We start from the raw sequence: 18,736 nt of genomic DNA, 5'->3' as shown, positions 1-18,736 counted from the left end.
GTTCTTTGAGTACTTTCAAGGCACAGATAAAATATGTGTATTATCTTACTATAAGTCTAAGATTATACCAAAAGAGTAACTAATATTTATAAAGCACCTCACTTTTATTAAGGAATAGTTTAAATCAAAAGAGCCTTTCTGCTTACCATCATTTTATAATAGATGGTATATTGATCCCTGGGAATAATAAGCAAGGAAAGAAGAGAGTTTGAAAGCTATCTTAAACTGGCTTATAGATACAGCTAGTGAGAAGCTCAGGATAAACTCCCCTCCCAAGGTGAAGTTCCTGAAGCTGTGGGGTGAGAGTTATGATGGTAACTAACAAGACTCAATTAACCAGATAAGGCTTTTGAATAATGGTTGATTTTAATTGACAATCTAATCTAAAAGATGTAAGACTTTTGTGGATGAATGAAAAAACTAAAATATTATTTTCAAATGAATAAAAGGAATATAAGATCACTGTGTTAAATTTAGTAAACAAAAAGTTTACTAAACTTTTTGAGGCAGAATGATTAGTTTTGACTTTTTCTTTAAGTCCTACTATACTAGAACAAACAAACAAACATTTTTCTCTCTCCCATGTCTATCTACAGTATCTGCTTAAATTATGAGACTTATATTGGCTGATCATCATCTCTTGCTTGTGGAAAACAGACTTACAAAGTACAGTCATGAAATCTTGAAAGTATTTCTGTTGCTTCATTTGTTTGTATATATCCATTGCTCTATAATCTTTCTTATTGGTAACCACTTTATTGAGATATAATTCACGTAACATAAAATTCATTCATTTAAAATGTACAATTTAATAGTTTTAAGTGCATTCACAGAGTTGTGCAACCACCACAAGAGATTTTTAGAACATTTTCAACACCTCAAAAAAATCCTATACCCTTTAGCTATCACCTCCCCATTTGCCATCTCCCCGAGCCCTAAGTAATCATTAATCTACTTTGGTCTCTAGTTTGCCAATTCTGGATAATTCATATAAATGGAAACATATAATGGTCTCTCCCTAAAGTTTTAAAATTTTTTCTTTTCTCTTTAAATTGGATAAACTGAATTGTCTCCTATATTTCATAATAGTGCAACAAAACTACTACAAATTCTGTAATTTTTCTATAATTCACAGACATAAAAATGTTATATAATATTACAGATTATGATAAAAGTTACCTTATTTTTGAGACTGTTAGACTATATATCTGAATATACTGTATTATTTCATCTAGAAGGCGATCAGTCATGCTATCAAAATCAGCAAAAGTATCATTCTAAACAAAGGAAAACAGACATATTATATATTGAATATGAATAATCACATGAAAAACTGAATATAAACATTTTTAATTTAGGTATTAAAATATGGTTAAGATCAATGTTTTTTAGAGAAGCTGGTGAACAATATTCATTATATTAAAATGAGCAAGAGTAAATTTCTAGGAAAAGAAAAGATTCAGTGTTCTTAATAACACTTGCTTCATTAGGTTGGTTGTTTAGCCCACCATCCACATTTAACATAAGGTTATTTACAATGGTTTAAGTAATAAAATTTTTGCATAGAAATGTGAAATTCTAGAAATTTTGCGCATGTGAAGAGCTCATAAGTCACACTGTAAGTGATTTCAATTTCCTTGTGATACGTATTAATGTTAAATTTCATACAAATCAGAAAAGTTATTTCTAGTAGTAACAGACATTTTGTAGTAAGCAAATATTTAGGTAGAAAGCAATACAAAAATCTTTGTTTCCACTGGAAACACTGCTATAATACTGTACCTGATTTCTCTCAGACATAAGAAAATCAATTCTTCCCCCAGGCAGTCCAAGTTCAATGTAAGTTTTCACTAATCGGAGATCTGCACTGTTACCTAGAAAACGAAGACAATGAAAAATTATGTCTAAAGGATGAGCTAAAGCAAAAGATATAAAGTATATCATCATATATTTGAAGACCAATATATATCTGTCTTTAAATATATGATGTCTGCCAGTTTTGAACAGACAAAGCACTCTGAAATACAGTCCTCAGTTTTCATTTCAAAGCTGATTTCCATTAGCCAGACAATGTCTTTCACACCTGGTTTCTTAGGAGTTTTGGTCACATTGATGCTTTCACTTTCCTATCTGACGGTGTATTTGTTATACTGTTAGCTTTGGAGATTGCTGAATGTGGTCGCTGTGAATGACTGACAGAAGTACTCCTTCCATCACTATTATAGTTGATCATTTAACAAACCTTGAATGTGTTTCAGATTTAATCTGTTCACTTCCTTTGGCGGTATTGCAACAGTTAAATAGAAATAAAATTCCATTTACATAATCTAAGAGAGTTTATTTTAATTACTAACTTAAAAGATATCTGTAAATACAGAATACTTATTAGATATAATACATAACATAAAAATAATTATTGCTTTTAAAAATTAGTGGCTTTTTGGTTACTTCCTTTGATTTAATTAGCAATGTAAAGATGTTCCTGATTATTGGATTTCTACTTTACCCTCCCAATATTTTTATCTTTTAGATATTTCAAGCATTGATAGAGATAACTGTTTTATTCCTGATTTTACAAGGAATACTACTAGTGTTTCACTACAAAGTATATGTTTTCCACTGGCTGAGAATATATATGCTTAATCATATTAATAAATCAGATTAATGCTTTTTAAAACTTAAGGTTTGGTGCTTAGTGGTCAAAACTGGGAATGGACATTGAATTTTATCAATAGTTTCTTACTTGATTTGCTGATGTAGTTATATTTTATTAATAAATTTCCTTTATTATTAAGTAAATTTCCTTATATGTACTTATCTTTGCATTCTGGGAATTAAATCCTAGTTGTTGTAGTGACTGAATGTATTGATTCTACTTACTAGATATTTTGGGGGACATATAATAATTTTTTTTACTCATTTACTTACCTGTTTATTTCCACAACATTGCTAGAGTGTTATTAAATCATTATTAAATTTATGTCAGATAGGTCTGCTTCTCTTTGGGGTGTGGGTTTGACATCTTTTCCAGATTTAGTAACAAGGTTAGGTTAACTTCAAGGAATAAAATACGCTGCATTCCATCTTTTTTCCTATTATTCTGGAACAATTTATGTAATAGGGGGTAATGTGTTTCATAAAAATTTCAAAGAAGAATTTTCCAGAGATTCTACTGGGCCAAGAAGTCTTTCTTGGGCGATAATCCTTTGAAAATTTTATTCTGGGGGCTGGGGGGTGGTGGAGAGGTCAGTATTGGAGATACTTTATTTCTTGAGAGTCAAGTTTTGCTTTTTTTTAAAGAAAAATCTTCAATTTCGTGAATATTTACTAGCTTAGACCTATGTTTAGTATTTTTATAATTTACAAAATCTTTCCTCAATTTGTTCTTACAGAATATTATAGCACAGTAATAATCTGCTAGTCTAGAAATATTTGGCATTTTCTAACATAGTTCCTAATCTAGGGGAAAAAGTCTGTTCAGTAACCAAAATAGCTGCCATAAAACTGTAGCACTAAATTTAGAATTTAAATTACACCTAGTTAGTGAATCTTTAATTCTTCGGTATTGATTTTTCTAGTTCATAGGCTTAAAGCATCAGGCTAAAAGGGCACTAGGAAGACTATCAAAGGGAGACAAAATGACTGCCATGAGGTGACTGCTGACAAAACAAACAACAAGATAGAAAAATCCAAAGTTAAAATAAATAAGTGTTGGTACATGGATAGAATGTTGGTACAGTTCCATGGAAAATTTATTTAAAAGGAAATCTAATACTACGCAAAGTTAAACATATTTGTCTTAGAATGTATTTAAGATTCAATTAATTTAAGCAATTTAAAATATTTTCCAATTCAAAGATTAAATAAAAACTAAATGAAATCTATTAGGAAAATATATTGAGTTGCCATGGGTTATATCAAATAAATATTACCTACCATCCAACCCATGCACACAGACAATAAGATGTACTCCATCTTCAGAACCATCCTCTTCTTCCATGCTAAAATAAGGGACTGAGGATGCCAACAGAGGGATATCACTGTACATGAACCCAGGGAGTTTAAGTTGCTTCAATTCTTCTTTTGCCTGAAGGAAGCTGAACAAAATATAATAAGAGATACTCTTTACTAAGTATCATATTCAGTTTTTAGAACCAAAAAGACAGTATGCTGAATTTAGGGAACTGTAAGAAGAAACCCAGCAGATATTGGGGTTTAAAATAATCAAAATATTTTGGATCGCCTAAATAATTTAGAAATCAGAGAGTAATTTTCTTTGCTATTTTTAGTACATATTCTGCTAAGGTACAATGAATGCTTTAAACGTGAAATCAACTAAGAAAATATTAAGAGTGAAGTTATGCTTCCTACCAAATTTTATATTGTATAGAAAAGCTGGGAGAAATACCAGAAAGATGACAATCTGATGCTTATTCTGTAATCAAAGCTTATCCTCTTTGCTTCTTTTCAATTTTATTTAAATGTAAAATGAGGAGCTGTTCTACAAGTTAACAGGAAGAATGGTAGTTATAACACTTAGATTATTTATATTTTTCCTCTAAAAATACCAATAAAAAGGAACAGAACCAAGAGGGGGACGTGACTAAATATAATTAGTGGTATGCACTCATTTTCAATGAGTGATAAATCTAATCAACTTAGGAACTGCAAACATCAAAAAGTATTAACTAAAATAGTTAATTGTTAAAATAACATTATATCATTTGGACTGAGAAGAAGCTGATGAACCCTACTAAACTGAGTAGGATACACTGGATGAAGACATAAATTGTTTTCATTAATGACTCAGAAAAATTTGAGGTACCCAGAAGGTGATATAACCTTCAGCGTTACAATTCTTTAACAGATCATACCACCTCCCTTGTTTCACTAGCTTTAGGCACTATGTATCTTAATTATATATATCAATCTGAATAATCTGGGAACTTGGAAAATCTATTGTAGACATGTCCAGACCTTTTACTCCAGGGATTATAATTCCAACTGGAATAAGGTAGCAGAGTATTTTGAGAACTAGTGCCATGTTAGTAAACTTATATCCTCAAATTTTTCTGAATACTTTACTGCTCCACGAAATCTCAAGTCTGGAAACCACGGACTTAGCTGAGATAATCTGGGTCTGGTAGGTTTAGGAAGTTTCTACTAACCTTTTGTTCATTATCTAATATTGCCCTTATTTGCTAGATGCACTTATAAAATCTATGCTGTCTGGAAGTTAGTGGGGGAGAAATGAGGTACTGATGAAAGAAAGAGTTTTAACCCCAATTATTCCATACATCTGGCATATAAGTACCAATGGAAAATCTGTATCAAAAATGTCTAGCCCACAGAAAAGGACAATCATACGGAGAACTACATGTCTTCTGTCACAGAGTATACGGAGTTCATGTCTCCATTTTAGATAGTTAATCAAAGAAGTACTTTCTGTATTACAGAAACCAGAGAACATGAAATATATATGTTATCAGAGACATACATATATATGTTCTATACGTATATTTAGTAGCACATGCCATTGTGCTCTATTACTTACGCTTGTATTTGAGGTTTTGGTGAGTTGTCATACCAGGAAACTGATGAAGTCAAGTTGTAAGAAGTGCTGCTTGGCTGTTTTGTAATAGCATCAAATTTACTTTTAGAAGAATACTTAACACTACAAGGAGACTCTCGTGGTGCAGATGGGAAGGACAAACAACCAGAAGTACAGACAGCAGGCATATTTATACCATCTTTTAGATAATCACTGTTTAGTTTTTCAGATTTTATAAGTCTTTCTTCTTCTAGTGCATCTCTGTTTGTATAGTGAGCATTTACTTTTTCATCCAAAGCTGAATAATCTGTTTCTTCATAATACCCATTTTGAACCATTTGCTGATCCTGTTCTTCCTCCTCATCCTCTTTACCCTGTTCCTGATGAAGATTACTAATTTCTTTTTCAGAAGTTTTCTTCTGAGGGCTAACTGAGTTGCTATAGCTAACAGCACATGTGTCAGAAATATCCGTACTGCTGTGAGAGCCAAAATAATTTTCCACAAGCCCTTGTTTAACCATATCAGGACTGGCTGAAAAAGGATCACTTGTACCCAGGTGAGTTTCATTTTTAACTGTTTGGGCTTCTGAATTTATTTGTTTGAGATTTAAGGTATCATCATTTTTTCTTTTTACAGTTTCATCTTTTCTAACTTCTGTATTAGTAGAAATGGAACCTGAAACGACACAAGGGGCACCTACACAAACCAGTGTTGAATTTAACGTAATTGGTGTCCCTGCAGAGTTATTAGATTTATCAGGACTCTGGGAGTCTTTACACATAGTGTCCAAGTTAGGTTTGGAGCTGCAACTACTTTTCACATCACAGGAAGTATCTTCATCTGAAAAAACAAATTGTAAAGGGTCTTTAGTGCTTGAATTTATGGAATGTATTGCTATAGTTTCATTGTCCAAATGCCCTGAAAATATGACACTCTGCTGTTGCAAAATAATACTGGACTTTTTACTATCGTCATATTTTGGCAAGTCAACTGTTCCTACGTTTAATACACTTTTGCTATCACTTAGGTGGCATTCAGGCACAACAGGTTTCTTAGAATTTTCATCAGGTGACAGTTCATCATCAGAAGGTAGAGAGTTTATGGATGTCAAAGATGACTGTATTTCACTTAAAGCACTTGTACTCTCAGTACAATGACTTCCTAATGAAAATTTTACATTATAATCAGGTTTCATCAAAACTTGAGGAAATAATCTTTCGTTATTGTAAGGACCTTGCCCTTGCACAGTTTCAAATACATCAGGATTTGGATGTGTTGCAAAAGAACTTGGTTCACTTTCAACACCTGAATCTGAAAATCTAGATGAGGCATATGTGGCATTAATATCTGGTAACTTAATTGTATCTCCACTTACTACAACATGGTATTCTTTTGTAGAAGAAGCAGGTTGGTTACTTCTTAACTTAGCTAATGATTCTCCAATAGAATGGCACTTTGCATCCTGCACAGCTTCCTTTTCAAGTGTTATTTCTATAGATTTAGATTTACCATTAGATTCTAAGGACTCAAAGTTGGGTAGGTGTAAATTATCCACAAATAGTTCATCTGGTCGAAGCTCTGTCCAAGGTCCTATTTTAACAGTTATTTTCTCTCCACTGAAAGGATCCTTATTACAGGGCTTCACTTCAATTGTTCTGACTCCTGCAGATGGGGCTGTTTGATGATCAGGGCAATCGTCAGATGAACTTCTAGATGTCACATTGTGTTCCACTTGTGTAATTTCACTATCGTCCTGGGAGATATCAAGTTTACCTGAAATGGACAAATTTGCACAAAGATTTAGGCTGCCAGAGCTCAAAGGATCAAACAGGTCTGGTTGCATATTTTCAATGTCTGGAGACTTTTGTTCAGTTCTCTCTGTATTAGTTGGCAAAAAGCTAGCTTCCTTTTGACTTGTCTGTCTGATGTAGGTCTTTAGGTCAAAATTATATCCACATATTGTGGGATCCAGACCTTCCTTCTGACTATGTGAAGGATTGCCTTCAAAGCATTTAAAGAGATCATTTGATGCTGTACTTTTCAAGCATTTGTAGCCTACCAAAACCACAGAATCCTTAGAGTTCTGTTTTATTAATTTTTTTGTGTTTTCAGGTTTCATTGTTTTCATGAGCTTAGTAACCTTAACCTTGGATTTATTCGATTCTTCGTTCTTTCCTTTTAGAGATTTTGTTAGCTGCTTTTCACCTTCTGTATACCAAAAACTGGAGGCACCAGCAGGTTTGACTTTCAACTCTGGGCTAGAAAGTCCAGCTATAGAGCTTTCTTCAGTCTCATATTTATCCATTCTATTGGACTCTGATCTCTGAAGATTCTGAATTCCCATCCAGGGTGCATCTAAGTCTTTTATCCAAAGAAAAAAAGATTCAGATTTAAAACAACGTGTACGAACTCACATGATTTAAGACTATGTTTACTGACTATAACCTTCTAATATCCTCAAAGATAAATAAAACTAGAGGGGAAAAAGGGTCCCACACCAAGGAATGGTATTATATATCTTATGAAGAATATACTGAAAATGACACACACAACTTAGACAGTTTAGATTATACTTACCTTCAATAACTGAATCTAAATACCTATCTTCAAAGATTATAGGTAATGAATTGAGATCTCCATCTAGTTCACTACATTCAATAGGTAGAGGTGGAAGAGAACTGCAGAAGGAAGTATTTTTGATAGCGGTGCACATCTGTAGATGACTCTGAGCACTGAAAAATATTTCTTTAAGTCAGAGTGTAATTAAAAAATATTATACTCAATTCCACTTTATAGACACCACCCTTTCTCTCACCATTCTCATTTGCCCCTTTCCTAAAGATATAACCTCCTAATGAAAGAGTTCTGTAGTCAGAGATAGAAACTGGTACAGTGAACATTATGGTTTGTTGACAATTATGGACTTACAAAATTATGGTTTGTTGATAAACTATTTAATTTCTATTATATTCTTCTATATTTTTAAATGTCATTTCTTTTATCTATGCTTGATGTGCAAATTTACTGATTTGCTGAGAATAGCATACAGGAGAAATGTCAAAAGCTCAAATGCCTACTAATAACTTGGTGATACTATTGAAAAAAATGTATTCCATGGCTACTGCTATACTTAACATATGTTTGTGAATATAATTAACAACTATTAAAAACAAGGTGTATAACTTTTAATACAAAATGCTTTTTTAAAAACCTTTTCTTATGGAAAATTTCAAACATATCAAAGTAAATAGAATAGTATAATAAACCCTGTCACTCAACTTCAGCAATTAACATTTTGCTTTTCTTGTCTATATACCTGCACTCACTGCCCACCCCCATACTCCATTATTATAGTTTTTATGAGATATAACTCACACGCTTTGAAATATACAAATCTTAGCTGTATGATTTTGACAAATGGATACACGATACAGAATATTTCCATCTACTCTGAGAGTTCTCTCATGTCTTTCTAGTCAAACACCTAGCCCAAGTCAACAAGACAACCACTGTTCTGACTTTTTTCACCTTAGTTTTTGCTTGTTCCATATTTACTCTTTATGTCTGACTTCTTCACTCAGCGTAATGTCCTCAAAATATTCTTTAAAGCCAAAGAAAATCAGATCTAAATATACTCAGTAGGAAAAATGAAAGGCATCTATTCTGGATATTTTAGCTGTAGATCATTTTCATAAAAAAAGGCAGTGTCAGATCACTTGTGAAAATCTGTAATTTATATATTACAGATGTTAAGAGATTCTTACCTGCAGATATAAAGATATAAGATGGAAAAATGGAAGGCTGGAGCCAGAGCTGTTTAGGACTACCAAGGTTATAATAGGTCTGATATGGGAGCGATGAGAATAGGGCTTCTTTATGTAAGGTATGGGTCTTTGGTAAAGTTATTCATAGAATTAAACCAAATTTGTTTAAATAGGGAATTTCTGAACTTTAAATTCTAATTTCTTCTATTGTAAATACCATATATTTGGTGTGAAAAACTTTGAGACAGAGATCTCAAGAGGAGGTATAATCCTTTAAACTATGGGTCTGTGCTACTCACTGAAGTTCCTGGTATGCAATGGCTGCTTCTCTTGGATGTTCAAAACAGAAGAATGCTTCAGAAAATCTGCGTACCTGAAAAAAATCCAAAAGGGTATATGAATAAAATGGCATGATTTACAAGGTCAATCAATGGTAGAAAAAGAAACTTCCCTCCATTAGGCCTTCTATAACCACCCCTATACAAGAATTAATTTCCCTCCTCAATGTTGCTAAAGTACTGTATTTTGGTACTGCATGAAATAAGAGAAACAATAAATGTAGAGTGAGAAGTTTAGGTTTACATTATGGATCCATGATCTATCCTCCTCGAAGACAAAGATTTAGTTTGTCTTATTCACCATTAGATCCCAGTACCAAGAACAGTGTCCAACACATGGAAAAAAAATCAAAGAATCAGCCAGCACTTACACCATGCTATATGCCAGTTATGCAAGTATATGCTGAACGATAGCCAGCTGAACTAACTGACCAACTTACTGGCATTGTGACTCCAGGACATTTCACCTTTGAGCCTCAGATGACTCATTTTCAAATTTCTCCTAATACCCTGTTCTACATTTTAGGTTATTGTGAAGAATAAACAAGGTAACATGTGACAGCAGTTTGTGGTCTGGTAAGTGTATATAAATAAAAGCTATTATAACTGCCATTATAACATTTATCATATTTTTCCTTAAAATACTTAGTATACATGAATTGTTTCTGCTACCAATGTGTAGTGTTCTTTAGAGTATGAACTATGTTTTGATGATCTTTTTTTTGTTTTTTTTTTTTGTTTTTGTTTTGATGATCTTGGTTACCTCCAAACATTTATCTTGGTATGTTTTAGAAGTACTTGGTAAATGTTGGTCGAATCTAACTGAATACTTCCTTCATCATTGTTGTATTTAGACCCTTTCATTTCTAATTGTTCAAGAAAAGGCTCTATCAGCTATCAGAGGAATACGAAGCAATAGTAAAGAGATGGAAAAGATGTTTTGTTTGGAAGGTACAGGGAAGAGAGACAAATTACAATACATCCTGAGATTATATTATAGCTAAGATTCTTTTCTAAAAGGGAATATGATTTAAGGTTCTTTGATTTTCAACATAAAGTAAAATGGAGATATATTTTACTTGTCATCAACACTTAGCCAGCTAAATTTCTGACTTACTAAACTTGCTTCCGTAAGTAGATGAGACTGGGTCTTTAGAGGAAGAAGTCAGGGAGGGAGTTAAGGAGAGATGGATGTGAGGCATCTGTAAGAAGAATGTGGTTTGTGTTTTTACTTTCAGATACTGTCCAATTGTCTCTTCTTTCTCTCCAACACTAAGGGAAAGATGAAGAAAGGGTTCAGCCTGCCTGTCTATCTATGAGAGATGTTTTCCCCTGAGGGTTGTAAAATGTGAAGAAATGCAGCCTGAAGCCATCTGGATTCCTGCAGTTGTTGCTGGACCTACAAAACTGGCTAGTTGGTTTTCCTTCTCTCCTTATCTGCTCTGATCTGACAATAATAACTATCATTTCTTGATAGCATTCTACCTACCAGGCTCCATGCTAAGCATTTTATTTTCATTCTGTAGTGACCATAAATGAAGTGAGTATGTCTTCATTTAATAAGTGAGGAAACAGGGACAAAGAGGTGAATTACTTGGCCAAGATAACATAGCTACTCATTGATAAATATGGGATTCAAATAAAGATTTAAGAAATTCCAGATCTTTGCATCAAACCACTTATCTCTTCCCTTCTACACAATGGCTCCTTATTAAGAGAAAGCCTTTCCTTCCTTCTATGTACCCACACAAAATTCTTTATCTAATTTTCCCCTGCCATAATTTTGTGCTATGGCAATGTGTAATAAATAACCCTATTCAATGTACTGTGTGGCTAGAACTAAGGTATGACTGCCACCTGATGGCAGCACTACTTAATTTGGTGCAAAAGACATACATAGAAAAATATTAAATTTACAAATTCAAACCTAGGATGAGTAATATATATTTACTACTTTGGTATATATGCTTGTAACACAAATTTTGTGTATGTACCCTAATTTTAAAAAATTCACTTAGTTGGCAATATCAACTATTTAAAATTTAGCAAACAGCTAGGATGTTAAAAAAAGCTTCTCAACATTCAAAATGGGTATTTATCAATGTTTTACAGAACTAAGTGTTAATGTATCTGTGTTCACTCTAACATACTGCTTAAATTGCTAAATAATATTTATTACAGCATAAATTTATAACATAAATTTATTATAGTATAATAATATATTACAAATAGCATTTGTATAAAATGACTAGCATATAAAATCATAGTATTTATTATAGTACTTATAATAAATAACATGTATTATTAACATAATTATAATACATTAATAATATATTTATGATAATAATTTTATACATGCCTATCCAGGTAATATTTGAATCCTGAATGCAGGATTTCAATATCAGATAGATCATATTACCTATGCTACCTTGAAGAAAACAGTCACCTCACACGTTTACTAAACAAAAATTCTTTCTTCTTTTTTTTTTTTTTTTAACATTTATTCACCTTTGAGAGACACATAGAGCACAAGTGGGGCAGGGGCAGGGGCAGAGAGAGAGGGAGACACAGAATCCGAAGCAGGCTCCAGGCTCTAAGCTGTCAGCACAGAGCCCAAAGCGGGGCCCAAACCCATGAAACGTGAGATCATGACCTGAGCTGAAGTCAGATGCTCAACCAACTGAGCCACCCAGGTGCCCCAAATTCTTAAGACTGTACTCATAGTAGGATACTTTAAAGATCCCTTTATGCACAATGCTGATTTATGGTCACTACCAGATATAACTTAATTGGTTTATGTCCTTTTCTTTTTTTTTTTTTAAATATTGATTTATTTTGAGAGAGAGAGCAGGGGAGAGGTAAAGGGGGGCAGGGAGAGAGAGAGAGGGAGAGAGAGAGAGAGAGAGAGAGAGAGAGAGAATGAATCCCAAGCAGGCTCTGTGCAGTCAGTGCAGAGCCTGATGCAGGGCTCGAACCCATGAACCATGATATCATGACCTGAACTGAAACCAAGAGTCAGTCACTTAACTGGCTGAGCCACTCAGGCACCCCAACTTATTTACTTTTCAATCCACAGCATATGAAAAAAGCAAATGAGACAAAGGAAAAAGGAGAACAGAATATACATAAATGTACATAAGTATACTAGGCAGTTATGAGAGCTTGATACTGAAACAAAAAGGCCCTGCTTTAAAAGCATAAAACATAAACCTATAACATTCCCATAAAAAGCAGACAAAATAAATTAAAATTAATATAATTTGGAACCCTTTAATGGAGGATCTAACATCCAAACATTTTCATTGTATTCATTCATTCATTCATTCATTCATTTTTAATGTTTATTTTTTGAAAGAGAGAGTGACAGAGAGACAGAGAGAGATGGAGTGTGAGTGGGGGAGGGGCAGAAAGACAGGGAGACACAGAATCAGAAGCAGGCTCCAGCACAGAGCCTGATGTGGGGCTTGAACCCACAAACTGTGAGATCATGACCTGAGTTGAAGTCGGACACTTAACCGTGAGCCATCCAGGCACCTCTAGACATTTTTAATAGCATGAAACACCGGTGTATTAAACCCTTGAGCACACAATGTAAACCAAAATCTGAGCAAGATTTTTTAAAATAAAAATTTACCAGCTGATTTTAAATTTACATAAAAATGCAAGGGATCTGAAAGAGACAGAACAATCTGAAAGAGAAGAAAAACAAAATTGGACAATGTACAACTACAGGACAATCAAGTTAGGGTGGTATTCATATAAAGATATATAAGAGATCAATGAAACAGAAAAGAAGGCCAAGAAATAGATTCAACTTATCAGTCAACTGAGTCTCAACAAAGATGCTAAGGCAATTCAATAAAAGAAAGTCTTTTCGGGGAACCTGGTGGCTCAGCTGGTTGAGTGACTGACTTCAGCTTAGGTCATGATCTTCTGGTTCCTGAGTTGGAGCCTCACATTGAGCTCGCTACTGTCAGCCTGTCAGTGCAGAGCTGGCCTCAGATCCTCTGTCTCCCTCTCTCTGCCCCTCCCCTGCTTGCGCTCTCCCCAAAACAAACAAACAAACAAACAAACAAACAAACAAACAGACAGACAGAAAGGCTTTTCAAATAATGGTGCTAGAATTGTAAATGGAATGTTTTCTTAATTTCTCTTTCTGCTATTTTGCTATTAGTGTATGGAGATGCAATAGATTTCTATATATTAATTTTTGTCTCCTGTGATTTTACTGAATTCATTTATTACTTATAATAGTTTTTTGGTAGAAAAACTCTTTAGAGTTTTCTTTAAAAAAAATTTTTTTTTTTTTTTACATCTATTCACTTCTGAGAGACAGAGTGTGAGCGAGGGAGAGACAAAGAGAGGAAGACACAGAATCTGAAGCAGACTCTAGGCTCTGAGCTGTCAGCACAGAGCCCAACGCGGGGCTTGGACCCATAAACCATGAGATCATGACCTGAGCCAAAGTTGGACGCTCAACTGACTGAGCCGCTGAGGGGACCCTAGAGTTTTCTTTATATATTATTATGTCATTGGCAAATAGTGACAGATTTACTTCTTCACTACCACTTTGAATGCCTTTTATTTCCTTTTCTTGTCTTATAGTTATGGCCAGGACTTCCTGTATGATGTTTAATAAAAATGGGGAGAGTTGATATCCTTGTCTTGTTCCTGATCATAGAGGAAAAGCTTTGTCTTTCACTACTCAGCATGATATTAGCTGTGTTGTTTTTTTTTTTTAATATGTCACCTTTATTATGTTAAGGTATGTTCTCTCTAACCCACTTTGTTGAGAGTTTTTATCATGCATGGATGTTAAATTTTGTTAAATGCTTTTTCTATGTCTGTTAAGATTATTTGGTTTTTATCCTGTCTTGTTAAAGTGATATATCACACTGATTGACTTATGAATATTGAACCATTCTTACATCCCTGGAATAAATCCCAGGGACAGCAGTGACTGATACTGTTAGTGTATTGTTAAATTTGGTTTGCTAATATTTTGCTGAGGATTTTTGCAAGTATGTTCTTTAGGAATACTGGCCTTTAGTTTTCTTTCTTTATAGTGTCTTTGGTTTTGGTATCAGAGTAATACTGTCCTCACAGAAGGAGTCTGGAAGTTCTTCTATTTTCTGGAATAGTTGGAGAAAAATAGGTATTAACTCTGTGTTAGATTTGTGGTAGAATTCCTGTGAAGCCTGGACTTTTATTTGTTGGGAGTTTTTTTAATTACTGATTCAATTTCATTACTACTGATGGATCTGTTCAAATTTTCTATTTCTTCCTGATTCAGTTATGGAAAATTCTAAGAATTTACCCATTTCTTTTAGGTTGTCCAATTTGTTGGCATATAGTTTTTCATAGTTCTGTTATAATCCTTTGTATTTCTATGGTATCGGTTGTTATTTCTCCTCTTTCATTTCTGATTTTATTTACTTGAGTCCTTTTTTCTTTATGAGTCTAGCTAAAGGTTTATTAATTTTATTTTTTCAAAGAACCAGCTCTCGATTTCATTGGTCTTTTCTATTACTTTTTAGTCTCAATTTATTTTCACTCTATTATTTCAACTTCTACTATCTCTGGATTTCTTTTTCTAGTTCCTCTCGGTATAAGGTTAGAATGTACAATTGCGCCAAGAAGGATAAAATACCTAGGAATAAATTTAACCAAGAGATCAAAGACTTGTACTCTGAAAACTATAGTAACTGATGAAAGAAACTGAAGAAAATACAAACAAATGGAAAGCTATTCCATGCTCATGGATGGGAAGAATTAATATTGTTAAAATGTCCATACTACTGAGAGCAATTGATAGATTCAATGCAATTCCTATTAAAATAACAACAGTTTTTTCCACAGAACTAAAACAAACATCCTAAATTTGTATGGAACCACAACAGATCCCCAATAGCCAAAGCAATGTTGAAAAAGAACAAAACTGCGGATACCACAATCTCAGATTTCAAGATATGCTACAAACCTAGAGTAGTTGAAACTGTATGGCACTGGTATAAAAATAGACACACAGATCAACAAAATAGGATAGAGAGCCCAGAAATAAACCCAATCTTATACTTTCAATCTATGACAAAAGAGGCAAGAATATACAATGGGAAAAGACAGTCTCTTTAATAAACGGTGCTGGGAAAACTGGACAGCTACATGCAAGAAGATAAATTTGGGCCATGTGCTTACAACAAACACAAAGGTAATATAAAGTCCTAAATGTGAGAACTGAAACCGTGAAACTCCTAAAAACACAGGCAGTAATTTCTTGGGACATTGGCCCTAGCAACACATTTATGGATATGTCTCCTTAAGGAAGGGAAACAAAAGCAAAATTAAACTTTTGGGACTACATCAAACTAAAAAACTTTTGCACAGTGAAGGAAACCATCAATGAAACAAAAAGGCAACCTATTAAATCGAAGAAGATATTTGCAAATAATATATCTAATAAAGGGTTAATATCCAAAAATACAAAGAACCTACACAATTTAAAACACACAAAAACCCAAATAATGCAATTAAAAATGTGCAGAGGACCTGAACAGACATTTTTCCAAAGAAAATATACAGATGGCCAAGAGACACATGAAAAGATACTCAACATCACTAATCATTAGGGAAATGCAAATGAAAACCACAATGAACTACTACCTCACACCAATCAAAATAGCTAGTATCTAAAAGCCAAGTATTGGAGAGGATATGAAGAAAAGATAACCCTTGTACACTGATGGTAGAAATTTAAGTTGGTACAACCACTGTGGAAATTAGTATAATCACTACTGGGTAGTGGAATTTACCCAAAGAAAACGAAAACAATAATTCAAAAATATATATTCACCCCTATGTTTATTGCAGCATTATTTCATTAGCCAAGATATGGAAGCAATTAAAGCATCCATCCACAGGTAAATGAGTAAAGATGTGGGATATATATATAATGAAATACTACTTAGCCATAAAAAGAATGAAACCTTGCCACTTGCAACAACATGGATGGACCTAGAGAGTATTATGCCATGAAGTAAGTCAGAGAAAGACAAATACCATATGATTTCACTTACTGTGGGATCTAAAAGACAAAAAAACATAAACAGACTCATCAATACAGAGAACTGGTAGTGGCCAGAGAGGATGGGGTTCAAGGGATGAACTAAATAGGTGAAGGGGATTAAGAGGCACAAACTTCCAGTTATAAAATAAATTAAGACATGGAGTTGAAAAGTATGTCATAGGGAATGTAGTCAATAATATTGCAGTAACAGTATATGGTGACAGATGGCGACTACACTTATCAATGTTGAGCAGTAAGTAATGTATAGAATTGTCAAGTCACTATGTTGTACACCTGAAACTAATATAACACTGTATGTCAACTACACCTCCATGATAAAATTTTTTTAAATGGTGCTGGAACAACTTAATAGACTAACTAAAAAAAAATGGATCTTGGGGCATCAATTGGTAGAGCATGCAACTCTCAGTCATGAGGTTCTGAGTTCAAGCCTCACATGGGGCATGGAGCCTACTTAAAAAAAAAAAAAAAAAAGAGAGAGAGAAAATGGATATTGACCTCTACCTTAAATCACGTTCAAAAGTTAATTCAAGACAGACAATGGACTTTAATGTAAAAGATGTATTTCTAATACACCTAGAGGCAAACAAAGGATAGTATTTTCATGACCTTGGGATAGGCAAAAATTTCTTAGGGCACAAAAATCACCAAAATCAAAGGAAAAAAAAAAAAAAGAGAGACTGGGTTTAAACAAGTATTTTCATCTACATGCACTATCAACAAAATGAAAATACAAGCCCCAGACTAAAGAAAAAATTTTAATACATATATTTGACAATGTACTTATAACAAGAATATATAAATACTCCTAAATAGGTAAACAATAAAAAACAACCTAATTTAACACTATACAAAACTGAATTCAAAATAAAAAATCTCATTATTATTAGTCATCAGAGAAATGCAAAATAAAACCATACTGAAATACTACTTCACACCTATTGTTGTGGTAAAATCAAAGACTGAAAATACCAAATAATGCAAGGATATGAGCAACTGGAACTCTCATATATTGATGGTGGAGTTTAAAACTGTATGGCTGTTTTGGAAAAAAATGATTAGCAGTTTTCATAAAGTTAAAGATAAATCTACTCTAAGATCACACAATTCCATTCCTATATATTTATATAACTGAAATAAAAACCTAAGTTCACAAAAAGAATTGTTAGTTTCTTTATTCATAATAGCCAAAAAATGAAAACAAATAACAGGACAACAGATACTGAATACTGCTCAGCAACAAAAAACAAAAGAATGAACTACTGATATACACAAAGCATGAGTCAATCTAAAAATGGGTGAAGCAAGTCAGATGCAGAAAGAGTACATATTGTATTACTGAATCTGTATGTCTTTAAGTATAGATAAAATTAAACTGTGGTTATAGAAATCAGAAGAGGGATTGCTTATGGGATGTGGGAACAAAATGAAAAGCAGCACAAGGTAATTTCCTGAAGTAACAGAAATGTCCTATATATTGACTGGTGTGTTAGTGACATGGGGTGAACAGATTTGTCAAAACTCATTTGATCATACACTTGAAATTTGTGCATTTCACTGGTTTAAACTTGACTTCAATAAAATAAAAATAAACCCTCACTACTTGATGTAATACATATATTCTAACACTTGGTAGACTGTCACAATAAAATCCATGTTCTACTCTTCTCATATCCTCATCTATCTGTTGGATATGTCGTTTATACAATCTATTGTGTTTCACTGACACTGGGAGTTGGTCTACTGGCCTCTGTCACTTCAATCAATGGCAAACATGAGTTGCTGAGTTTCCTAGATCATATAACTCTTACCTCTCTAGAACCTTTAAGATCTCAAGAACACTGAGTTCAACTCAATCATAATCCTCACTGTTGTCCAAGTGTTTTGAGATATAGCCCCTTTTGGATCCATGTATAATAATGCCTTCATAGGAAATTTTATCCCAAGTCATTTGTGTAATACTAAATTTTTTTTCATTAGTTTCATAGTTTCATAAAT

The 18,736-nt window shown here is 33.4% G+C and overlaps 1 protein-coding gene across 7 annotated transcripts in view; it reads right to left on the bottom strand.

Moving 5' to 3' along the window:
• Positions 1-18,736, bottom strand: part of FAM135A (family with sequence similarity 135 member A) — a 120,564-nt gene that overhangs the window by 15,890 nt on the left and 85,938 nt on the right. For 4 of the 7 annotated variants that reach the window (XM_042939138.1, XM_042939139.1, XM_042939140.1 and 1 more), the window contains 6 exons: positions 9,616-9,689; positions 8,130-8,284; positions 5,555-7,913; positions 3,937-4,097; positions 1,783-1,874; positions 1,180-1,277 (listed from right to left, as the gene is read on the bottom strand). In XM_042939138.1, the coding sequence (XP_042795072.1) occupies positions 1,180-1,277; positions 1,783-1,874; positions 3,937-4,097; positions 5,555-7,913; positions 8,130-8,284; positions 9,616-9,689 (2,939 nt within the window). The remainder of the gene's footprint in view (positions 1-1,179; positions 1,278-1,782; positions 1,875-3,936; positions 4,098-5,554; positions 7,914-8,129; positions 8,285-9,615; positions 9,690-18,736) is intronic. The other 3 variants (XM_042939142.1, XM_042939144.1, XM_042939141.1) reach the window with 3 other exon arrangements.

The sequence above is a fragment of the Panthera leo genome, chromosome B2 (genome assembly GCF_018350215.1).
Source record: "Panthera leo isolate Ple1 chromosome B2, P.leo_Ple1_pat1.1, whole genome shotgun sequence".
Classification (NCBI taxonomy): domain Eukaryota; kingdom Metazoa; phylum Chordata; class Mammalia; order Carnivora; family Felidae; genus Panthera; species Panthera leo.
Note: the sequence above shows the minus strand (reverse complement) of the source record. Positions and strands in the feature narration are given on the sequence as shown.